This window comes from Chinchilla lanigera, unplaced genomic scaffold, assembly GCF_000276665.1.
Source record: "Chinchilla lanigera isolate Chin_1 unplaced genomic scaffold, ChiLan1.0 scaffold00092, whole genome shotgun sequence".
NCBI lineage: Eukaryota > Metazoa > Chordata > Mammalia > Rodentia > Chinchillidae > Chinchilla > Chinchilla lanigera.
In genome coordinates, this window is record NW_004955493.1 from 1,931,195 (window position 1) to 1,956,629 (window position 25,435).

The window sequence follows — 25,435 nt, forward strand, 5'->3', positions numbered from 1 at the left end:
TTTTTTTTTTTTTTGTCTTTTTGAGACAGGGTCTCACTATGCATTTCAGGCTGACCTTGAGCTCACTTTGTAGCCCAGGCTGGCCTTGAACTTGCAACAATCCTTCTGCCTCAGCCTCCTGAGTGCTGGGATTACAGGCATGCGCCACTACACCTGGCATTCTTCATTCAGTTATTTCAACATTTTTGTAGGTCTGCTTCTTTTTGTTTTTTTTTTTGTTGTTGTCTTTTTGAGACAGGGTTTCACTATACAGTTCACGCTGGCCTTGAGCTCACTTTGTAGCCCAGGCTGGTCTCAAACTTGCAAGGATCCTCTTGCCTCAGCCTTCCGAGTGCTGGGATTACAGGCGTGCTGCACCACCTTGCCCGGCCACTGTAGGTCTATTTTTGGATTCTCTATTCTGTTCCATTAGTAAGCATGTCTACTGTTTTTTTTGTTTTGTTTTGTTTTGTTTTGTTTTGTTTTTCTTCCAGTACCAGGAATCGAACTCATGACCTTGTGCTTGTCAGGCAGGTGCTTTGCCACTGAACTACATCCCCAGCCCCAAGCATGTCTTCTGTTACAGCAACGCCACCCTGCCCTACTTACTATACATTGTAGTAAGCTTGATATAAAATAGAATATGCCCTTCAGCTCTATTATTTTTTAAGAAGTGTTTTTTAATTGTGTGGGTTTTCTTTTGTTTTTGCTATTTTAGTGCCTTTGTTTTTCCATACAAATTCTAGAATCAAACAATCAATTACTACTAAGGTTCTACTGGGAATTTTCATTGCTGTTGAATCCAGAGGTTAATTTCATGGGGATTGAGTTGATTTTAGAGATTAATTGACATTTTAACAATACTGAGTTTTCTGACCCATGAACATGATATAGCTCTCTGTTTATTTAGGCTTTCTTTAGTTCAAATAGCAAAAAAAAAAAAAAGAAAAGAAAAGGTACAAGCCAATTAAATAGGAGCAAGAATACTCTTTGGACAATCAGCTGTCTACATGCAAAATAGTGAAGTTGGAACTTAGCCTGGTGGTGCGTGCCTGTAATCCCAGTACTCCGGAGGGCTGAGGCAGGAGGATCACAAGTTCAAGCCCAGGCTAGGCAATTTAGTAAGATCCTGTCTCAAAAAAGGGGAAGGCTCTGAGCAACATAGTTGAGGATAGCGATATGTAATGTAACAACCTCTGTTAATTCGTATTACTTTGTCTTGAAACCCTGTATCACCTTGAATGTTCTTGCTTTGGTTTGTGTATGTTTGTGATACTGGTAGCTGCTACTGTTCTATTTTTTGTTTGTTTGTTTCTCATTTGCTACTCTCTTTAAAAATAAAATAAAATTTTGTTTAAAAAAGGGGGCAGGCTAGGGGTGTAGCTCAGTAGGAGAGTGCCCTAGGTTTGATCTCCAGTATGAAAAACCAAAACAAAAGAAGTTGGACCCATACCTCATACCCGATGCAAAAAAATTAATTTAAAATTAAATGCCTAAATGGAAGAACTAGAACTATAAATTTTTTGGAATAAAACATAGGAATAAATTTTCATGTCCTTGGATTAGGCAAAAGAAACATAAATAAATTAGGCATCATCAAAATTTAAATCTTTGTGTTTCACATTACACCAAAAAGAAAGTGAAAAGACAACACACAAAGTGGGAGGCAAATTTTGCTGATCTTATTTCTGAAAATAGGCTTGCACCTAGGGTACACACGTAACTCTTAGGACTCGGCAGTGGAAAGATAATTGAGCCAGTTTTAAAATGTGCAAAGGATCTAAATAGACATTTTTCCAAAGAAAATATATTGGCCTTATAATGGATCTAAGAGACATGAACACATGCAAATATTTTCAGCGTCATTGCCTATCAGTAAAACACAACTTAAAACCGTAGTAAGATACTATTTCAAGATAAAATGGAAACAAAGCTTTGTAAATAAAGAGGGAAGAGGGATTAAAGAGAAGAGCAGGGAATGGGGAAAGAGGGAAAGAGGAATCAAGATACATCACATACAGATACAGGTTCCCTACGATGAATGTGGTCACAATGTATATCTAAATTGTGCCAATAAACTTCATTTTAAAAAAAAGGTACTACAGCACTCAGGAGGCTGAGGCAGGAGGATTGCTGCACCTTCGAGACCAGCCTTGGCTACAAAGTGAGCTCAAGGCCAGTCTGAACTACATAGTGAGACCCTGTCTCAAAAAACCACAAAAAGATACTACTTCAGGTCCACAAGGAAGGCTAAAACATAATAACAAGTGTTAGGGAGGATGCAGAGAAACCGGGACCCTCATACACTGCACGTGAAATTGTACAATGGAAAGCAGCCTGGCAGTTCTTCAAAGGGTTGAACATAGAATCACTACCCGGCCATATGCTGTTTGTTACATCTGTTACCTGGAATTGTCATTACCACATGACGACATATTATCCATTCCTAGGTATATCCAAGAGAAATGAAAACACATGTCTACACAGCAACTCAGATGTGATCGTAACAGTATTTTCATGGCAGTCAAAAAGTAAAAACAAGCCAAATTCCCATCAATTGATGAATGGGTAAATGAAATGTGATATATCTATGATATGAAATACTCTTTGGCAATCAAAATAAATGAAATACTGATATATGCCGCACCACGAATGACCCTTGAAAACATGGCAAGGAAGAGAAGACAATCATAAAAGGCTGCCAGGGATGTGGCTCAGCGGCACAAGCGCCTGCCTGGCAAGAGTAAGGTCCTGAGTTCGATTCCCGGTACAAAAAAAAAAAACCTATTTATTGTGTGGTTGTATTTATATGAAATGTCCAAAATAAGCAAACCTGCAGAGTCAAAAATTAGAAGTTGCCAGGACAGGGGGCAAGAGAGAAATGAGTACCTGCTAATGGGTGTGGAGTTTCTTTGAGGGGAGATAAAATACTTTAAAGTTGTTTATGGTGATGGCTTAACCACTCTATGAGTATACCAAAATCCACTGAATTCTGTACTTTAAGTGGATGGATTATGTGGTATGTGAATTGTGTCTTAATGAAGCTCTTACTTAAAGAAGGAATTATACAGTATACCGTACTAACAAAAAACAAGGAAGACCCTTTGCGGTGGGCTGTCCATGTCCAGCCTCTCATTCAGAAGAGGAGCAGAATTGACTCTATGAATACCGATCCTTGGCCCTTTGTCAAAACTGTAAATAGAGGCAGATGTTGGCCTCCTACATGCCCTTCCAAGAGTGGGCGGAGTCAGATCGCAGGAAAAACCTGGCTCCCAAGGCAAGCGGATGTTTTCTCTTACAAGAAAACAGAAGCAGTTATGCGCGACACTGATTTTGCATTTCCTGCATGAAGGTTGACCCATGAGTTCATGGCCAAGAAATAGATAGCATCTGAGACCCCTGAAGCATGACAGAGTCCACATGTCCTGCGTCGACGTGGGGCTCAACCTCCACTTTGTTTGTTCGGCCTGGTTTAAACTATAAACTGATTCAAACCCTGCTGCACAAGCTGTGTACATACTCCAAACACACCCCATCCATCACCTTGGGGGGTGAGGTCTGACTGAAAGAATATAAAATTATTTGCAGTAAATTGATTTTTTTACTTGGCTAATGACCAAATGTGTTAAAAATCTTCTTGTATTCAGCCAACTTATGTTAATTGCCCACCATTGTCACAACTATTTCTACATGTTATGCTATTATTTACTTATTTTTTTCTTTTTTCTTTTTCTTTTTTGAGACAGGGTCTCACTATGCAGTTCAGGCTGGCCTTGAGCTCACTTACATAGCCCAGGCTGGTCTCGAACTCGCAATGACCCTCCTGCCTCAGCCTCCTGAGTGCTGGGATTACAGGCGTGTGCCACCACGCCTGGCTATTTTTTTCTTTAAATTAATTTCTACTTCTTTTTGTTTTTACCTAAGTGTATTTATGAACCTAAAAGTCAGTGACTTTGCCATAAATTGAAAGTCGCTCTTAAAGATAAACCCAGGGAACCGGGCATGAAAGTGCATGCTGGTAATCTCAAGGACTTGGGAGGCTGGAGCAGAAGGATTGCAAATTTGAGGCCACCATGGGCAATTTAGCAAAACCAGGTCTCAAAGTTAAAAAAAAATCTGGAGATGTAGCTCAGCGGTAAAGTGCTTGGGTATCACATGCAAGGCTCTAGCTAGGTTCAATCCCCTGTACCACACAGAATTTTGAAGTAATAATAAATTTAATGAAAGCAGAATGTTACTGATTCTAACTAGATATGGAGCTTGGCAGGATTCTGAGCCTGAGACCTCATGGTTACACTGGCAGGTTAGCAAGGGTTAGAGACCTGTTAGGACCAAGCTGAGTCTCTCTCCTTGACAGAATCAAACGACTAAATGAGAATAGATTAGGACATTAGAGACGCCGTTGGTTTATTTCTTCCCTGACCCCTTACGGGAACATAATGTGCTGTCTTCCTATCGGGCAGTGAGGTGCTGGACATAGATTAAGTCCTGTTCTTTCCATACGTACAGTCTTGGAAAACAGTTTATCAGAATGAAATAACCTAGGAAGCACTTTGGTGCCTGGGTTTTGCTAAACAGCGCTTTGAGGCTGCTCTGGGAGTTGTTACGATAATGATCATTACCCTGTGATGTCGGAGCAAGGGATAGGTTCTCGGAGCAAGCTGGGGGCTGGGCTGGTTCGTGAATGTCCGTCTATCAGCAGGATGGCCTGGGGGCTGGGCAGGAGGCATGTGGTGCTGGACTCCCGTCAGAGCAGGGCCGGTGGAGTGGGAGAGGGAGCCCTTGACACTTTGAGCTCTTCCAACCTGAGAGGGAAAGTGGAATGTGACGCGGCATCCAGGGCCGGTGGAGTGGGAGAGGGAGCCCTTGACACTTTGAGCTCTTCCAACCTGAGAGAGAAAGTGGAACGTGACGCGGCATCCAGGGCTAAGGCCGGGCGTGAACACGCTTGGGCAAGCTTGAAATCTGCGTAGACAGGATTGGCTGGGGTTACCTATTTGGCTGTTTCGTGGAATGCCAGGTGCCATCCGGGGCCTTGTCAAAGATGCAAAGCTGCTACCCTCAGGGAGCTTCTGATCTTACGGAGGAGCCGTGGGGACAAAGAACTACCACAAAGGGTGAACAGGGGAAGGTTCTCTTCTTTTAGCTTTGTAATGGCTGCGAATGGCAGAGCTGCACTCTGACCCAGCACACGCCCGCAGGACCCCGGGTCGGTTCCCAGAGCCCTGGAGTAAGTGACTTTCGGCGTCGTGGATCCAGGTGCTTAACATAAAGCAGCAGAACTGACTCTCAGTGGTCCAGCGACTTGGTCATGGACACATCCTCCAGAGCCGGGGTGGAGATCAGCTTGACCACTCCCGCCTGCCTGGGAGGGGAGAGAAGACGTGGGCAGACAGGCTGCATGCTGCCCACCCCGGCGGCCTCGCAGGGAGTGGCCCTCGGAGGAGGGAGCCGGTCACTGCCACCCACCGTCAGGAGGGTTTCACGTAGGAGGAGCTCTTTGGTCTGGACCTGAACTTAGAACACAGCTGGGGCTCCAGGGACAGGGCTGGGGTGTTCCCGCTGTGTGTCTGGCGAGAAGGAAAAAGGAACAGGCATTTCCAGGGAGCCACCTGGTGCCAGGGTCTGGACAATTGTCTAGGTGTAATCTTCGCGTGGCTCTGTCTCCTCGTGCAGATCTATAAATCAGATATGACGGGAGTGGACTCCGTGTTAGAGGATTCGTCTGGCGTGCATGAGGTCCTGGGTCCAAACCCCAGCACCCCCAAAAATAACTAGATGAATAAATAAATAGAAGAACTGGAGTGTGATGGTGGACACCTGCAATCCCAGCACTCTGAGAGGCTGAGGCAGGAGGATGACAAATTTGAGCCCAGCCTGGGCAACCTGGTGATTTAGCAAGAACCGTCTCAAAGTAGAAAAGAAGTATAAGAATAAAAAGTCTGTAACTCTTGGTTGAATCTCAGAGTGAGCTTAACAAACACACACACACACACACACACACACACACACACACACACACACACACAGATCTGATTATCTGCACTTCACACATAGCAACCTCAAGGTCCGGAGAATTTAGTAACTTGTGCACGACGTCCTGAATCCCCGGAGGGCAGGAGACCTCTCTGTTGTACTGATCAGTGTGTCTCCAGGGACCGCTAGCGCCTGGCATGCGACAGGCGCTGGGTAAATGCTTCAGGGCTGCGGGCGGATGGACCGACGGGGGAGGAGGGAGGCGGGAGGGAGGGCGGGAAGGAGGCGGGCGGGGTATGGCCGGGCCTCTGGCCGTGCCTGGGACGTCCCGTCCCACACCGCTTCCCGGTGTCGCAGGGCCACCATGCATCTGAGGAAGTACCTGCTGAAGGGCCTGCACCGGCTGCAGAAGGGCCCGGGCTACACGTACAAGGAGCTGCTGGTGTGGTACTGCAACAACACCAACACACACGGCCCCAAGCGCATCATCTGCGAGGGCCCCAAGAAGAAGGCCATGTGGTTCCTGATCACGCTGCTCTTCGCCTCGCTCGTGTGCTGGCAGTGGGGGGTCTTCATCAAGACCTACCTGAGCGGGGACGTCAGCGTCTCGCTCTCCCTCGGCTTCAAGACCATGGACTTCCCGGCAGTCACCATCTGCAACGCCAGCCCCTTCCAGTAGGTGGTACCTGGAGCCCGCGGCCCGCCCTTCCTCCCACCCCACCGGTCCTTCCGCCCTTACTTGACCTTTCTCTTCTCTCCCTGTTCCTTTTCTCCTCTTCTTTCCCTTTCTCCTTCTCTCCCTCCATCTTTGAGTTCCGCCTCTTGCAGCAAGTGAGATTCAAAACTCATAAACTTTTTAGATTTAAAGAGTCAGGAGTGGTGGCGCACGCCTGTAATCCCAGCAGTCGGGAGGCTGAGGCAGGAGGATCTTTGTAAGTTCGAGACCAGCCCGGGCTTACACAGTAAGCTCAAGGCCAGCCTGAACGGAAGAGCAAGACCCTGTCTCAAAAAGACAAAAATAAATAAATAAATTGAAAAAAACATTTGAGTGGTAGAAGTGTGTGCAAGGCACCTTCCTATGCCTGGTGACAGCCGCACTGGAAGACAGGAGAAAGCCAGATTCTAGGTGTGCTGCCTGCAGCTGCCCCCCTCCACCTCCCCCACCTCTCCCCACCCAGGTATTCCAAAGCCAAGCCTCTGCTGAAGGACCTGGACGAGCTGATGAAGGCGGTCCTGGAGAGGATCCTCGCCCCTGAGCTCAGCAACGCCAGCGCCACCAGTGCTCTGAACTTCAGCCTGTGGGACCACGCGCCCCTGGTGCTTATCAACGAGCGGGACCCCCACCGCCCCGCGGTCCTGGACCTCTTTGGGGATAACCGCAATGCCTCAGCGGGCAGCAGTGTGCCACCAGGAAGGACCGGCGGTGCCCAGGGCTACAAATTGGCCATGAGACTGGTGAGCAAGCCGCGGGCCCTACCCAGCCGGGCAGATGGGAGGCTGTTCTCTTCAGTAACGTGGATCTTTCTGGGGGAAGCCAGTGTTCATTTTCTGTTTTATATTCACGAAGTTTGTACAGAAATGGAAATAGCTAGCTTGTTAGTCAAGACTCTTTTTGATGCAGCTGATCCCGCTTAGATTCACTAATGCAAAATAGAGAATTTTTTGGCTCATATAGCTGAGAAGTCCAGAGATGAGTTGGGTTCAGGTATGGCTGGCTCCAGGTGCTCAGACGTTGTTATCAGGACTCTCTCCCTTCATCTCCATTGATGTTACTCTCGGGCAGGCTTTCTCTACAGAAAGGGCCCTTGCACCTCACCAGCTCTGCAGTCTGCCCGAAGAGCTCCTATTTCTCAATAGCTTCAGCAAAGTGGGGGTGATGTCCGCCTCTGTGGGAGCGCAGTGGTGGGGGCATGGTTCCCTGAGAAGGACCCAGGTCTCACTGCCACAAGCCATCAGCGCTGGGCGAGTGAAAAGCCACAGCTGGGCAGCAGAGTTGGGCCCCAGGAAACAGCTGCTCTTCCCGGGGTAGCTGAGACGCCATCAGCTCCTGGAGGCTTCGAGTGCCACTCAGGCCTGTCAGGGTCCCGGGGCCCCAAGGGTGCTCTGCACCGCGCAAATCCCTGAGCGCTGCTCCTGGCGTTTGAGGAGGCAGCTCGGGGCAGGGGCCCAGGACCCGGCAGGGCCGGCAGGTTCTTTGGTGACTCAGGATCAGCTGAGACGCGGACCAGGCTGGAGCCACACAGCCCCCAGCCTGCGTTGCTCACTCACACGCCCGCGGGCCCGCAGGGGCGCTCCGAGCCCTTTCCGGCACCGGCGGTGCCCTGCTGCCTTCCCTGCGAGCATGGGTGGGTGCGGTACGACCGCGTTCCCGACGCAGGGGTGCAGCCTCGGGGCAGCGGACCGAGGACCAGCCCGGCGCTGCTGGGGCCTCTGCAGGGTGCGGGCTGCGCTCGCCCCGGGCCCACCGCAACCCCCTTGCTCCGCAGTGCAGCCGCAACGGGACCGTGTGCACCTTCCGGAACTTCACCAGCACCGCGCGGGCTGTGACCGAGTGGTACGGGCTGCAGGCCACCAACATCTTCGCGCAGGTGCCGCGCCGGGAGCTGGCGCGGATGGGCTACCAGGCCGAGCACATGATCCTGGCCTGCCTCTTTGGGACGGAGCCCTGCAGCTACCGGTGAGCGCCCCGTCCACCGCGCCGCCTGCCCGCCCGCCCAGCACGGCCGCTCAGCTCTGCGCCGTGGGACGCTGGACGGAGGGGCGCAGGACCAGGACGAGGGAAGGCTAAGCGGGCTGTGGGCCCTGGGGAAGCCGAGGCGTGGCCGCCTGGGCAGGATGAGCTGGTGCCCTCCCTTGAAACGGGGTCCCTACCCCGCCCTGGCTGGGAGCCGCCCGCGCATGGGTCTCTAACTTCCCCCTCTCGGGGCAGAAGGGGCAGCTGGGGGCCGTAAGCCGGAAACACTCAGCCTCTTAGGGCGCTGTGGAACCCGACAGGAAGTCGTGGCGGGCACCCCAGCTTCGGACACCCCCGGTTTTCTCTTCTCTGGAACAGGGACTCCACTCTGGGAGGCTGAGGGAGGAGGGTCACAGCTTCAAGTCCAGCCTGGGCAACTTTGACTTAGTGAGACACGGTCTCAAATAAGACATGAGAAAGGGGCTGGGGATGCAGCTCAGTGTGAAGGCCCTGGGTTCAGTCCCCAGTACACGGGGAAAGGAGGGAAGGAAGGGAGGGAGGGAGGGAGGAAAAGAAAGAAAGGAGAAGCAAGCAAGCGAGGTCAGTCATCGTCTCCGGCACCCCACGCCTTCTGAGCCAGCCTGGTGGTGTGAAGCCAGCCTCCCGGGCACAGGAGCCTCAGCTGGCCTCTTGAGCGCTCCCTTGCCTTCCCGAGTCAGCCTCGGACACAGCGCAGGACCGTGTCTCTCTGCCTGCGCCCACCCCCCATGGACACCATACCTGCTTAGTAGGAAAGTATGACCCCCCCTTTGGAGCGCACACAGACTACAGGTGAGCAGCAGCGCAGCCTGCTATGAGAACATTGTTTACAATAGCTGTTTACTGTGGACTCCCCTTAGATTTACAGGGAAGCTGCAAAGACAGTACAGAGCTCCCCTGGGCCTCTTGCCTGGTTTCCCTCTGTCCTCTGACCTCAGCATGGTGCTCGGTGAAAAGTAAGGTGGTACCCGGGCGCGGTGGCGCACACCTGTAATCCCACGACTCAGGAGGCTGAGGCAGGAGGACTGCTGTGAGCTCAAGGCCAACCTGGCTGACATAGTGAGTCCAAGGCCAGCCTGAACTGCATAGCGAGACCCTGTCTCAAAAAAACGCAAAAAACCTAAGACGGTGAGGTCGGCGTGTGACGGGCGGAAATGAGATGCTTCTTTCAGATGTGATCAGTTTTTCCCCGTGATTTCTGAGCCCTGGGATTCCGTCCTGGAGACCGTGTCGCGTTTAACTATCGTGAGGGCCGGGGCAGTTTCTCAGCGTCCTTGTTCTCAGTGACCTTGACGGCTCCGGGGCATTGCCGGCTTTTTGTAGAAAGCCCTGCGTTTGGCCGATTCCTTTCCCTTCACTGGAGTTCCGGGGTCAGGGGACGAACACCCTGGGGGAGGTGAGCAGCCTCTTCATGACGTCACCCCGGCGGCCTGTGACGTCACCCCGCGTGTGCGCCTGCCCTGCTTGGTTCACCAGACTTCTCCCTTAAAGGAACCTATTATCATTATTATTATTATTATTATTATTGTTATTATTATTAGCTACAGCAGCAGCACAGCGCATTCCTCCCCCCTTGGCCCGTGAGTGTAGTCAGCCGCTTCTCCAAGGGGCCGTGCGCCCTTGTGCTGGAGGATGGTACTTAGAGCACAGGCTCCGAACACGTGAGCTTTGTCGTCATTGTTACTGTGACTGCTGCCGGCTGCGCTGGGAGGGTTTCCCTGACTTCTGGGCCACACAGGCTGCTGTTCCACTGCTTCCTCCAGCTTCCTCCGTTTTCCAGTCTTCTTTTCTTTTAACGGCTCGGGGGCGGTTAGAATCTCTACCTACGTTGCCCGGCCTGGTCTCGAATGGTCCTCCTGCCTCAGCCTCCTCAGCCTGCACAGTGGCCCTGATATCTCCTGGGCCTTGCTGGCCTCTGCCCGAATTCCTAGACCCTGTCCCGAGAGAGGGGATCCTGGCCCTGGAAGCAGAGGCAGCCAGACTGGGCACAGCCTCCCTGGGTCGAAAGCATGACCCCAAGCAAACAGCGGGCCCACAGCCTGGCCCGAGGGGACCTGGCCGCACCCTCACCGTCTCCTGCTCCGGCCACGTCTGCCCAAGACAGTTCTTGGGAACACTGTGTCCCCAGAGCCCGGGCGAGGTCCCTGCTTCAGCGTGGTGCCTGCTTCAGCTGGTTTGCCCTGCCGTGTTCTCCGCCTGTGGCCACAGCCCTCATCCTGCGCGGTATGGAGACTCGACGTGCTGCCCACAGCCGTCCTGCCCTCGGCCCTTTGCCTGGCTGCGCCCGCCCGAGCGCCCCCTGCCCCCGCCCTCTAGGCTTCACGGCCTGTTGCTCACCCTTGAAGCCCTGCTCCGGCCTCACCCCGCCCCAGAAACCTTCCCTCCCCGCTTCCCACCCTCGCAGGGCCCGGTAGCGCCCCTCCCTGCTTATCTCTGCGATGTCTTTATCGCAGGTTATAGTTTATTCAACAAATATTTACTGAGTGTCTATGTGCCGTGTGCCAAGCCCTGGAAACAGGGAGGTGAGCGGTCAGCACCAGGATTCTTTGGCTGTCACAGCATGCACGGCATCTCACCCTCCCCGCGGGCCCAGGGCGGGCTGCGCGATGCCCGGGGTTATCATGACCGATGGAGAAAGTGAGGCGGGAGAAGTGACAGGGTGCCCCCGGGCTTGCCAGCTAGGAAATGGCAAAGCCGGTGTTAAACTTGGGGCAGGCCCGCCCCCAGCCCTGTACTCTAAACCCCGAGCTGTCCTCCTCCAAGGGCAAGGTCCCATGGCCCGCAGCCCACACCAGCAGGGGGCAGCTAATAAACAAGCGACTAAAGCAAGCCGACTTCACCCTCTGATGCATGCGATAAAGGGAATAAACTGCGAGAGTGGCTGGGGAGGGAACTCTCTTACTAACGCTTGGTCATGAAGTTCTCTCTCTCTCTCTTTTTTTTTGTCTTTTTTTTGAGACGGGGTCTTCCTATGCAGTTCAAGCTGGCCTTGAGCTCACTTTGTAGCCCAGGCTGGTCTCAAACTCCCAAAGATCCTCCTGCCTCAGCCTCCTGAGTGCTGGGATTACAGGCGTGCGCCACCACGCCTGGCAAGAATGAGTCTGCGTCTCATACCCTGAGCCTTCCCACCCACTTTGCTGCTATATTCTTTATTTCCTTTTCTTTGGTACCGGGAATCAAACTCACGACCTTGCGCTTGCCAAGCAGGTGCTGCGCCGCTGAGCTATATCCCCGGCCCCTCATGAAGTTCTCTTAACCAAGAGTTGGCATGTGTCACTCTGTGAGCGGAGGAGGTCCCCAGGGGCCTCAGAGCAGATGAGCTCTGCAGAGCCGGGGGAAGCTGGCCCTTCGGAGGGCTGCCGAGAGACAGTTTGAGGCCCAAGCAGCAGCAGGTGCTAAGGGCTTGCGTCTGGAACACCTGGAGTGAGCTGCGTCTCATTCTGCGAGCACAGCCAGGGGCGTCTGGAGGGGCCTGAGCTGGTGTGCCCCGTCTGATCCACGCGTCCACGCTGGCCCGACTGCAGGGCCACGGGGCACAGTGGAGGAGCAAGGGCGGAGGCGGAGGCTTCTGCGGGGCTCCAGGCAGGACGGCTGGGAGCCTGCGCACGGCAGGAAGGGAGGGAGGGCAGGCTGGAGTCACGTGGGGGAGCACCCACTCAGGGAGCGCTTGCTGGACCAGAAAACGGGGCTTCTTTCTCATTGTCCTGGCACCGTTGAGGAAGCCCAGGCCCGGAGGCTGGGGAAGCAGCTGGAAGCCATCACACGTGGCCGTGCTGGCCGCCGGGTTGCTCTGCCCGGCCGGCACCAACCGCCTCCCTGAGACGGCTGAGGTGAAAGGTAGAGCAGAGGCTGCCTTATCTGAAAATGGGGGAACTAACGCCTGACCCCACAGGGTTCTTCTGAGGGTGAGGTGAGATAATATATGCAAAAATTTTCAACCCGCGCCTGGCCCACAGAAGTTCCACAATGAATGTCAGTAGCAGAATATAGAGCTGCTCATAAGATTTTTTTTGTGTAGCATGTGAGGTACTCATTGCTGTTGTTTTTTATTTTTTTATTTGTTTTTATTTTTGGGTCTTTTTGAGACAGGGTCTCACTATGCAGCTCAGGCTGGCCTTGAGCTCACTTTGTAGCCCAGGCTGGCCTCAAACTCACAATGGTCCTCCTGCCTCAGCCTCCCGAGTGCTGGGATTACAGGTGTGCACCACCACCGCCAGCTACACATTATAATGTTTTACCAATTAATCATTTTGATGTATAACATGCATATTTATGGAGTATGGCGTGAGTACTCCATACATGTCTACTATGCATAAGATCACATCAGGGTCATTAACATTTGTCTCTCCTTAAACATTTCTATTGCTGTGTAGGGAAGATTCGAACTTCTCCCTTCTGGTTTTGTGGGTTTTTCGTGGTTTTTGAGGCAGGTCTCACCGTGTGGTTCAGGCTGGCCTTGAGCTCTCAGGGACCCGCCTGCCCCCCGAGTGCTGGGATTACGGAACGCACCACCGTGCCTGGCTTCCGTGTAGACTTTTAGCGGAGGATGTGGACTGCAGTTACTGTGCGGTGGGGACTAGCGCTTGCTCCTCCTGTGGGACTGTGGTTTGGAGCCTGTCCTGCAGCCCCAGCCCTCCCCTCCCCACCTCCCAGCCTCTGGTCCCCGGTATTCCACTCTCCACTTTGATGTGCGCACCCTCGTCAGCGTCCACGAATGAGTGAGAACGCTTGATATTTGTGTCTCTCAAACACTGATTTTAACTCGTCTTCTAATTTTCTATTAATCCATAAATTGTCTCCTGTTCTCTCTCTTACAATTTATTTGTTGAAGACGAATGATTCTTTATCCTGTCAAGTCCCCCCCACAGTCTGGGTTTTTCTGATTGGCTGTGGTATCTTTCTTTTTTTTTTGGTACCGGGAATCGAACTCACAGCCTTGCGCTTGCCAGGCAGGCGCTGTGCGGCTGAGCTGTCTCCCAGCTGCTGTGGTATCTTTTAACAGCAAGAAAGCATTCTGTCTCTGGTATTTCCTAACAGTAGGGAGTTTAATCTCTTCTCTCTGACTTTTTGGACGGGGCCTCTTCTTCAGTGACACATTCCTCTTCAGACGTTACCTGAAACAAACCAGGACTCTCTATTTTATACAGGGTCTCAAAAAGTCCCTCAGTTGCCTCAGCTGGACTTGAACTTGCAATCCTCCTGCCTCAGCCTCCTAGATTGCTAGAATTGCAGACATGTGACACTGCACTTGGCCCTGGAACTCTTGATAACAGCTATGTTGCATGAAAACAATCAGATGGAGGAAGCCATAGATTAAGAGAAATTTTAAAGGCAGATCAACCAATTCTATGTGAAAATTATTTGGGGATCAATTTAAACCATTAAAGTATAAAAACAAAATTGGTATTTATAAGACAACTGGAAATTTGACCTGAACGTGTAATAGTACCAAGAAATTTTATTATTTTAAACTTGGTAATAATATTATTTTTAAGAGTTCTTTCAGAAATACACATGGAAATCCCTATCAAAACAAATATTCTTTTTAAAGCTAGGTGTAATGGTATAATTCAAGCCCTCTGGGAGGCTGAGGCAGGGGAATCACAATTTGGACCCAGCCTGGGCAACTTAGTGACTTGGCAAGACCCTATCTCACAGTAAAAATTTTAAAAATGGGTGGAGTTTGTAGCTCAGTGTGAAGGCCCTGAGTTCGATTCCCAGTACCACTACCACCAAAAGAAAAAAAAATGATATCTGAGATCTGCTTCAAAAAATCTATGGGAGGATGCTGGGCTTGGTGGTGCACGCCTGTAATCCCAGCACTCAGGAGGCTGAGGCAGGAGGACTGCCATGAGTTCGAGGCCAGCCTGGGCTACAAAGTGAGCTCAAGGCCAGCCTGAACTGCATAGCGAGACTCTGTCTTAAAAAGACAAAAAAAAAAACTATGGTGGGGAGTCGGTGGAAGATAGTGATAAAACACAACTGGTCAGCCGTGCAGTGAGTTGGAACGATACCGGCAGTGCTGGTAGGGGCTTCCTCCTCTGCTTTTTTACACTGGAAATGTTTCGTACGTGAGACAAAGCATTTTGCTTTGTTTTTAATTTTTTGGCGCTGGAGATTGAATCCAGGGCTGTGAGATGCTAAGCCCGTGCTTTGCTACTGAGCGACACCCGCGGACCTTTCGATTTGTTTGTTTTTGCTGAAGTCTTGGAAACTACTATGTTGCTACAACCCCACTGAGCATCCTGTTGGAACATTTGCTCTTGGACTCTTAGGAAACGCTTCCGTGACCCGGAAGGACTTGGACGGGCCTCCTCTGCTCCCCCGGCCTGGCTCCCCTGCAGGTCTCTGACCTCTGCTCCATCCGCTCCCCTCTGACTGTCTGCGTCCTCTCCTCGTCCCCAGGGCGGCCCTGCCCACCTCTCTGGGTCCCAGCCGCTCCTCGAGCAGTTCCCGTCTGGTGCCACTTTCCAGACTTGTGTGTGGTCTGTTTGGGGTCCTGCGGTTGGCATGGGGATTCCTGCCCCAGGTGGTTGAAAACAGCAGGCGTTTATCTCAGTGGGGAGCTCTCGGACCCACAGAAAGCCAGCCGTTGGCCGGAGGCTCTGGGGCAAAGCCGCGCTCCCGCCGCGGAGGGTCGTGGCCCAGGCTTTCTCGGGCCGGCAGCGTTCTCCCGCCACCTTTACATGACTTCTCCACAGCCGTGGCTTCCCCTCCTCTGCCTGCATCAGGACATTAGCTTTGGACGTAGGGCCCACCTGGGTGATCTGAGTCCATCCCGTCTACTGTCCTTGGTCGTATCTGTGAAGGCCCTTTCTCCAAATAAGGTCACGTGGACAGGATCCCGCGGTTAGGCTGGACGCATGTTTTTGTAGATGTCTGGGCGACAGATGCAGGTGTCTGGAAAGTTCTCTTTCATCATTCACAGCTGAGGCAGGAGGATCGCCTCGAGTCCGAGACCAGCCTGGGCTACAGAGTGAGCTCAAGGCCAGCCTGCACTGCAGAGTGAGACCCTGCCTCATAAAGACAGAAGACAAACAAAGAAACAGAACTCATGGCTCAACCGAGGCGAGGCTGTGTCTTTCTGGCCCCCGCGGCGGGGTGGGCCTCGTGACCTGGTGCCCGCTCTGCCTGCCTGGGCCCCTCCGGGCAGTGCGTGGCGGGCAGGCAGCGGATGCCCGCCTCCCTGTGGACAGCAGGAGCCCCGGGGAGGCCTGCAGGAGGCGCTGGCCGGTGTGCCCTGCCCTCACGCCGCGGTGTCTCTTTTAGGAACTTCACGCCCATCTTCTACCCTGACTACGGCAACTGCTACGTCTTTAACTGGGGCATGAAGGAGAAGGTGCTCCCCTCCGCCAACCCGGGGGCAGAATTCGGTGAGTGTGGGTTTGTCCGGCGGCCAGAGCCAGGAGGCTTTAAACCCCCGACCGCGGGGGCCTGGAAGACGCGCTGCTGCGGGAGTGAGGCAGAGAGCAGGTCCGAGGCGGGCCCGGCGGGGATGGCCAGGGCTGAGCCCCTGCTGCCCGCCCCCAGCGAGCGAGCGCGCTTTGCCAGCCCTGCCTCCCCCCCGCGGTGCTCAGACAGGACGGCAGGCGGGAGCCGCCCCCGTGAGCATCGCGAGGGCTCCCAAGCGCCTTAGTTGTGGCTCTGGCGCAGGCTCCCGAGCCTGGGTCCCGTCCCGGCTCCACCGCCGGCTTGCGGGGTGACTGAGCTCACGACCTCACTCCTCAAGGCCTCAGTTTCCCCTTCAGAGACGAGGTGCGGGAGCGCAGAGTGAACCACTGTGAGCTCACGGGAGCAAGCCGCTGCCCCGCGCCCGGGAGGGGGCTCCGTGCACGCAGGCCATCGGGGCCAAGGTCACCCTTACTTCCGCGCTGACCTTGGCCTCCCTGCTGTCTAGCTCTGTAGTTTTGTTTTCGGCAGGACTCGGGGTCAGCTCAGGACCTCACACTGAGTCACATCCCCAGCTCTGTGTGTTTTTATTTTGTGACGGCATCTTGCTGGGTCATGAAATTCCCCAGGCTGGGCTCCAAGCTGTGAGCCTCCTGCCTCAGCCTCCTGGAGTGCGCCGCCACACCCAGCTTATGCAGGGAGGAGAGAGAACCACAGACAGACGGGGGCCAGGGAGTGAAGGGCAGCAAGGAGAGGGGGACCGGCTCGCGGCAGTCGTCCTTCCGTCAAGGCCCGCGATAGCCTGTGCCCTGGGGGAAGGCAGTGAGCTCCTGCTGGGAGCGGCTTTGGGGCCTGTGAGCCTGACACAGGTTTGGTGAACCTCTCCTCCCACCCCTCCCGCTGTGACCTCCGCAGCCACCAAGGGTGGGTTCTCCTGCAGTGACCCGCAGGGCTCCTGGCCAGTAGGGGGACAGTGGGCTGACCCCTTCACCTCGCCCTTGTCCCTGGAAACACTGACACAAAGGAGCCAGAGCATCACTTTACAGAGGCTCAGAATTACACTGAGGAGCCAGCTGCCTCCTCCTCCCCCGAGCGGCCACACCATGCCTCAGTGTCCTCATCCGCAAAATGGGGGCAGCAACAGTACTTATCTCATGGGGCTCTGTGAGCATGCAGTGAGATCATGGATAAGAAAGTACATCATGTGCCGGGCGTGGTGGCGCACGCCTGTAATCCCAGCACTGGGGAGGCTGAGGCAGGAGGATCACTGCGAGTTCGAGACCAGTCGGCACTACAAAGTGAGCTCAGGGCCAGCCTGAACTGAAGTCTCAAAAAGACAAAAAAAGAAACAAAAAGAAAGTACGTCATGCGGCACTCAGCAGTACACCTCAGCCTGATTGCCCTAAGCCGTGGGACCCAGCTCCAACTCCGTCTGGCTCGGGGCTGGCACATAGAATATTGGGTCTGGTTCCTCAAGGGCAGCTGAGTGGGGAAGACAGACCATAAGGGAAGAATCACACACGTGAGGCGGGACCGGGAAAGAAAGCCCCAGCGCGAGGGGAGGGCTTAGCAGGGACCCAGCACAGCCAGCCAGGAAGCTTCTGGAGGAGGTGACTCGGGTCAGAGAGCAGGAGGGGAAGCAGGAGTCCCAGGCGGAGGCGGAGGCTGGGACAGCCTTCCAGAGCAGGGATCAGCATGCGGCGACCCGGCAGCAGGAAGGGACAGCGTGGGGACACCGGCGGCCTGGAAGGAGTGGGGGGCCTGCGGCACCTCCGAGACCTGCTGCACAGAAGAGATTATTCGGGCTGGGGCGAAAAGAGCCCAGGGAAGATATGTGGGGCTGTACCACAGGCAGAAAGTGTCTGAGGTCGTGTTTTCGCACACCGGTGTAGCTTCCGGGGCGGGTCCCGGGGGCCCCCCGGGCTGGGATGAGCTCGTCCAGTGGGTGGCAGGTCTCCCTCTACCTCAGACGCCCTCACCCCACCCTCCCTGCAGGGCTAAAGCTGATCCTGGACATAGACCAGGAGGACTACGTCCCCTTCCTCACGTCCACGGCGGGGGCCCGGCTGGTGCTTCACGGGCAGAGGACGTACCCCTTCATCAAAGAGGAGGGCATCTATGCCATGTCGGGCACAGAGACGTCCATCGGGGTGCTGGTGGTACAGCTGGAGCCCAGGGGGCCGGGGTGGGAGCCCGTCTGCCCCAGGGAGGGCTCTTACAGCTTGGAAAAGAAGGGACCCAGCCCCCCCCACACACACACACACACTGCCCTTCCCTGCCCCTTCTGCCTCTGCCTGGGCGGAAGCCAAGCTGGGTGCGATTTCCCAAACCCGCAGGGCAAGCTGCGCCCTCAGGCACCTTGCTCAGCACCCCCTCCGGTACCCGTGTTCCCAGCGTTTGGTGGGAACAAGGCACAGAGAGGCTCTCAGGGGTGGCCGGGGTCCCCATGAGTAACCTCTCTACACAGGACAAGCTGCAGCGCATGGGCGAGCCCTACAGCTTGTGCACCATGAACGGCTCCGACGTGGCCGTCAGAAACCTCTACAGCACTTACAACACCACCTACTCCATCCAGGTGGGCAGGCCGCGCGCCCCTTCCCTGTCCTCTTGGCCCCGGTACCCGGCACGCCGCAGGTCTCCGGGAGAGCTGGCCCGGCAAGGCCGGCTCTGCGGGGCTTTCAAACACTCATGGGCGCACGTTTGCCCGACGTGCTGGTTACACGCCTTGGGGTTGGTACACGTGTGTAACACATCTTAGTGGGCTTTTTACTACCCTTTGCCCTCCCTCAATCTCTGGTCCCCCTTCCCCTTTGTGGGGGGTCTGCTGGATTTTTCTAGGGGCCACAGCGTACCCAGCCCTGCAGAACCGGTGCAGCTCCCAGGTTCTCTCCCAGGCCTAGGGCTGGCCCCCTCTCATTCCCACCTGGGCAGACGGGGCTTTGGGGACACCCAGGGTTATGTGGGATCTCGCCCTGGAGTCTCCCCAGAGGGAAACAGAAATAACAGCTGACACTGGAGCTCTCGGGGGTGTGGGATCCCGTGCTACACGCTTGCACAGGTTAAGAAGTAACTTACCCCCTTGCGAAGAAATAACATACTAACAATGGCGGATACTGATCAGAGCGGGCTTGTGGCGCGCGGCAGGCATTCCACGTGTTACAGCACTTGGTCCTCGTAGCCACCCCCGGGTGTTGGTGCTGTTCCCATTACCGCTTTAGGAGTGAGGAAACTGCTCGGCAGAGCCCAGCCTAAGCGCCTCATCCGTTTCCTGGGAAGGCCCCTTCCACACCTCCTCTCGGTCTCCCTGGCTGCAGCTGGAGGCCTCCCTCCCGCCCTGACCATCAGGCCCAGCCCAGGACTGTCCACCCCAAGCCCAGCCTCATTAGGAGAGGCAGAGCGGATCTTTCCGCAGACAGCAGAAGGGACCACTTGCCCGTACGCTTCCCCCAGCACACGCTGCATGGCAGACAAGAAAACAAGCAGGCCGGAGGCAGCCTGGTGCCGGCACTTGGCACGGTGTCCCTTTGTGCCTCGGCCACAGGAAACTGACCCCCTTGGCACCTGCCCACCCGTCCAGCTGGCCCACCCGGCCCTGCCTGGCCGGTCTGCCCCCCGCCCGTCTCGGGGGCCTTCTTGCGGTGGAGGGCTCTGGGACCTGCCACGCCTCTGCGGGCACAGGGAGATGGGAAGCGTGGACGAGGCCCCAGCCGGGGCGTTTTATCCCCGGAAAACCTCAGCTCCTGGCTCTGCAGAGGCAGCAGCAATGACCGGGCCCTGTCAGAAGCTCGGCCGCGGCCCTGGCCTCCCGGGGCAGCCTGGGCCACCCCCGCCAGCGTCGCAGGGCTGGGGATGACGCCTGCTTCCCGGATGGGCCGAGGGGGTCTGGAGGTGTGGGAGGCACTTGCCCCAGCCAGCACGCCTACTCTGACCCCGGTCCGGCTCCTGCACGCCGTTCAGTCTGCCCGCTGTCCCCGTCTCCTGCCCACGGGGGCCCACAGACCCTCAGGGAGAAGGGAAGGGCAGGCGCCTCAGTCTGGGAAGGAGCCAGCAGGAGGCGCTGGAGAGGAGGCTCTGGGAGCCTGGGGCGGGGGTAGGGGCCAGGCCGAGAGGAGAAGAGCGGCGAAGGCTGGAGCTGGGAACCCCCTAGTCAGGGCTTGGGGCCCCGGGACAGGTGAAGCGACGTGACTAACGGCTGCTTCCCGAGCCCCTGACGCTCCGAGTCGTCCAGCCTCCGGAGGCGGGTGTGAGGGGCGCCTCGGCTCACCACGAGTAAACTGAGGCTGCGACGGTAATAACTTGCCCAGGGCGCGTAGTTGGTCCCTGAGTGGACTGAAAGCGGGGCACAGTTACCCAGAAGCCCAGTATGTTGGGCCTGGTGAGTGGAGACCTCACGTCGGTCACGGGGTGGGGGCCGTGTCCTCCTCCTCCCTCTCCCAAACAAGGGACATGCTGTGTTCCAGCAGTCTGGTCCTTTCCTCCGCCACCATCCCCCAGCGGTACCAGCAAGCCCAGCCTGCCCCTCTGTGCCTGGATGTCCCTCCGGGAGGAAGAGCTCAGGCCGCCACCCCCGGGGTCCCTGTACAGAGAAAGCTCGGGAGAGCGCGGACACCCTGCAAACGGAGCTCTCTAAGCATTAGATTTACCTTTCGGGGCCATCCACCCCTGCCATGTCACCTGGGGACCCCAGTTCTGGAGGGGAGGCCTGGGCTGCTGGGGTCCCTCTGCGGGGCCCAGGACCCGCTGTCTGGTGCAGCAGAGAAGGACAGCCGCAGCCTGAAAGCGTGGTCCGTGGCTACGGTTTGGTCATCTCACCTTGGCCTCTTGCCCAAAGGGACGCCTCTCTGCAGCGCCAGCTCCCTTGGCCTGGGTGTTGGCTTCTGGGGGGTCCTTCCTCCTGAGCTGGCACGGGAACCGCACCGGCCGTGTCTGTGTTCTCTCTGCCACCCCCAGGCCTGTCTCCACTCCTGCTTCCAAGAGCATATGATCCGCAACTGCAGCTGCGGCCACTACTTGTACCCACTTCCCCCGGGGGAGAGATACTGCAACAACCAGGACTTCCCCGACTGGGGTGAGTGGGGCTCCTGCCAGCTGGGGTCCGTGCCTGTGCAGGCTTGGACCACGGGGCAGGAGGAGAGCCCAGGGGCATCCCCCGCGCCATCCACTGTGACTTCCTGGGCTTGTCTGCGGGCGCCCGGCTCCTAGCCCCTCCTCGACGCCCTGAGAACGTAGGTGTGGCGAGGAGCTCGGCCTCACGGGCACGTCTGCACATCACGTAGCTGGCTGCGTGAGCACGAGCCCTGGGGAGTGGCTGCTGCGAGCACACGCGTGTAGATGCCCGTTTGCAAGTGCATGTGTGGAAGGTGTGTTTGTGTTTGCATCTAAGTGCTCCTGCCTGCAGTATGGGTGTGTGTGCGCATCTGTGCACCCTGGCCGGGCACATGTGTGTGTACGTGTGAATGCGTGCACAAGGCCTCATGCCCACCCTCAGAGTGTGTGTCCGGATCTGTGTGGGGTCATCGGTCTCCCTTCGGGTGCTGGGCTGGGAGGGGAGATGGAAGCTTCGGTCATCATGGTGGTCTCCAAGCACGGAAACCTTGGAGTCCCAAGAGGCTCAAGCTGTGGGGGCCGGGGGGGCTCAAAGTCCAAACGACCGTGGATGTCAGCAACCGTGGAGGGTCCTGCTGCATCTTAAAGCCAACACAATCCGTGGGCGATGGGGAAGACGCCACCCGCTCCAGCCGCTCCTCCCTTTGTACCTGGCCCCGTACCTCGCCCGCTAGGCAGGGATGGGGCAGATGCGCAAAGGGCCGGCTGCTCTGACCCTCCAAGGCGGGTCCGTGAGCGGGACCACCTCCCAGCCGACCTGGGCCACAGTGGCTGGAGGTCCAGTTGGGGTGGGGAGTCTTGATTCTCCATGACAGACGGCTTGGGGGGAGCCCCTCCTGTCCCCCACGGAGCTTAGGGGGCGGGGCAGAGCCCTGGGACCGCCCGCGAGTCCCGACCAGTTCCCCTCTCCTGCCCAGCCTACTGCTACTTCAACCTGCGGATGAGTGTGGCCCAGAGGGAGACCTGCATCAGCAGGTGCAAGGAGTCCTGCAAGTGAGTGTGGCGCGGGGGCACGTGGCCACCGCAGGGGGGGCCGGGGACAGGGTGGCAGGACAGCAACGGGGCCGCCTTCTCTCTCCAGTGACACCCAGTACAAGATGACCATCTCCATGGCCGACTGGCCCTCGGAGTCCTCTGAGGTGAGGTGTGGAGTCCTGTGCGCCCGGCCCCTGTCTTTGGGCCGAGGACAACTCTGGAGCTCGGAGAGGGCCGTGTCTCTCCTCCCTCCCTCTTTCTTCCCAGCTCCGTCCGTCCTCCCCTCTACTTCCCTTCCTCCCTGCCTCCCTCCCTTCCTCCTTTTCCCCTGATGTCCACCTAACACCCCCAGGCCCTGTGTGAGGGACACAGCAGTGCACAAGGCAGACGTAGCACTTAGGAGCTCGAGGGCTAATTGGAGAGGGACAATATGTGCGATGTGATCGAAAAACTGTGAATGTGTAAAAATTTTTTTAAAAATTTATTCCAGTAAAAAGGCACATGGCTGTTGATCTCCCTCAGAATATTCCCCCACACTTCAAACACGCTTATCCCGTCATTTGTTCGTTCATTTTTGTACTGGAGATTGAACTCAGGACCTTTGCACTGAGCAGGGGCTCACTAAATTGCCCAGGCCGGGCTTGAACTCGCAATCCTCCTGCCTCAGCCTCCCAGAGTACTGGGATTATAGGTGTGTGCCATTGTTCTCGCCACCTTCTGAAGCAGCTGTGAAAGTCCTCTCTTGTGGGTGTCTTTAGCCGCACTGTCAGGGCTGCGTTAGTGTCCTGAATTGCTTCAGAACATTTACCTTTCATGGTCACTTCGACTTTGGGGAAGAGCCAGAGGTGAAACGGTGCCGGAGCTGGGGAGTGAGGTGCATGAGGACACTCTGCAATGAGTCAAGGAGCCTGCCCTCCAGCTGCTGGCACTCAGCAGCAGAATCCACTGTATTTCCCATACACCTTCAGAGCCATTCAGGACAGAGGACTTCCAGAACTGCTTCAGAAAATGGCAAGAACCGTGGGATAAGTGTCAAAGTGAGGGGAAGCGTTTTGAGGGCATTAATGGCCATGTGCCTCTTACTATAACAGATTTTTTAATATAAACATTCACCATACATTTTCACCGCCCCTTTGTACACATATAGAAATGAAATAATTTCAAAGTGTGGTCATGGTTATGCAGGAAATAGACAGGATTATGGGACAGAGTAACAAGGGAAGCCACTCCTGGGGACAGGGAAAATCCTCTTGAAAAGGCAGCATGACCCGGACATGGTGGCGCACCCCTGTAATCCCAGCACTCGGGAGGCTGAGGCAGGAGGACTGTTGTGAGTTCGAGACCAGCCTGGGCTACAAAGTGAGCTCAAGGCCAGCCTGAACTGCAGAGCGAGACCCTGTCTCAAAAAGACAAAAAAAAAAAAGAAAAAGAAACAGCAAAGGCAGCATGTAAGCTGAGACCCAGAGGCTGGGTGCTGTGGGCAGAGCAGGGAGGGTTCTGGGCGCAGGGAACAGCACGTGCACGGGCCTGAGGTGGAAACTTCCCGCCCACAGCCCACGCTGTGGCACTCCTCTTGCTCCCTGTCCCCACCTGGGGTCCTCCAGGGAGGTGCTGGGCTGGGCTCTACTTTCCCCCAGGGAGCGGGGGCCGTGACCGGGAGGGAAGGTGTACGTGCCATTTTCTTCAGCCACTTGCTTGGGTTCTAGGACTGGATTTTCCACGTCCTGTCTCAGGAGCGAGACGACAGCACCAGTATCACCTTGAGCAGGAAGGGAATTGTCAAGCTCAATATCTACTTCCAAGAATTCAACTACCGCACCATTGAGGAGTCCCCAGCCAATAATGTGAGTGTGTGAAGCTCCAGCCCTGAGGATAGGAAGTAGGTCCCTAAAGCGGTCCAGGTCACTCTCCCGGGCTGAGAGGGTCGCCTCCACTCCTCCCCACCCACAGCCCGCTGCAGTGACCCCTGGGGCAGGGCTAGGGGCGAGACTGTGCCACTCCCAGCCCGGCCGGCGCCTCAGCTTCCCCCCTCCACAGATCGTCTGGCTCCTGTCCAATCTGGGCGGCCAGTTCGGCTTCTGGATGGGGGGCTCCGTGCTGTGCCTCATCGAATTCGGGGAGATCATCATCGACTTCGTGTGGATCACCATCATCAAGCTGGTGGCCTTCTTCAAGGGCCTGCGGCAGAAGCGAGCCCAGGCCGCCTACACGGGCCCGCCGCCCACCGTGGCCGAGCTGGTGGAGGCCCACACCAACTTTGGCTTCCAGCCGGACACGGGCAACCCCAGCCCCCAGGAGGAGGCCTACCCTGAGGAGCAGACTCCGCCCATCCCGGGCACCCCACCCCCCAACTATGACTCCCTGCGCCTGCAGCCCCTGGACACCATCGAGTCTGACAGCGAAGGCGACGCCGTCTAGAGCTCATCCTTGCCCCCAGCGCCAGGCAGCTCAGGAACCTGAAGCTGAGAAGTCAAGACCACGGCCAAGGCCTCATGCCATGGTGCCCACTGAGAGAGCCAGGGCCTCAGTGTCCCATGTCAGAGCCCACGTTTCTCTATGAAAGGCCATCAGCAACTGGCCATCCCCAGGCCAGTGTCTCTGCAGGCCACAGTCCTGGTGTAGGACGTGGGACCCGGGTTCTCACCTGGTTCCCGCCCCCTGCCTGCCCTGCCTTCTGGCCGGGGATATACTCATCCCGGCTCCCGAGACCCCTGGTGGCTGCCCACTTCCCTGCCATGCCAGGCACCGTGGTACCAGGGGAGATCAGACCGCCACGCTGTGTGTTTCCCTCACTGGGCTCTGGCCTCTAGGAACAGGGCTGGGGAGGGCAACCACGGAAGAGAACGGGTGGGCATCAGGTGGGCGCTGCTGGGGGACGCACGCTTTGTTCTGGAAAATAAAAGCAGAGAACACGGAGTGGAGCTTCGTTCTTTGTCTGACTGGGCAGTCAAGCATCCTGACATATGTCTGGGGCCGGAAAGATTTTCACACTGGCTTGAGAGCAGAGGTCTCAGGCAGGCCAAGGGGCAGATCTCTCTTGCGGTTTTTACAGGACATTTCAAGTTGCTTCTGAAGCAGGGGCTTAGTGGCTTTTTCAGTACAACCCAACCTGCTTCTTTGGGCTGCAAGAACAGAGACACTCAAAGTGGTTTAAGCAAAATAACCTTAAGGAGCTTAAATGATGTGGCCTGTCCGCTACCGCCAGGTCCCAGGCTAACGCTCATTGGTCCCCACCTGGGTCACATGCCCTTCTCTGAGCCAATCAGCAGCGCCAGCCGGAGAGGCTGCCCAGATTGG

General features: G+C 55.8%; 1 protein-coding gene across 1 annotated transcript; it reads left to right on the forward strand.

Annotated features, from left to right (window-relative positions):
- Window positions 1–6,312: 6,312 nt before the first annotated feature.
- Scnn1b (sodium channel, non voltage gated 1 beta subunit) lies at window positions 6,313–25,054 on the forward strand (the record flags this gene model as incomplete). Its single annotated transcript, XM_013504885.1, is given in 11 exon segments — window positions 6,313–6,630; window positions 7,134–7,410; window positions 8,442–8,632; window positions 15,938–16,041; window positions 18,053–18,216; window positions 18,525–18,632; window positions 21,008–21,125; window positions 22,081–22,156; window positions 22,245–22,302; window positions 23,845–23,982; window positions 24,176–25,054. Coding segments are annotated over 11 exon segments (1,926 nt in total). The 3' UTR covers window positions 24,557–25,054.
- Between the last annotated feature and the right edge of the window lie 381 nt (window positions 25,055–25,435).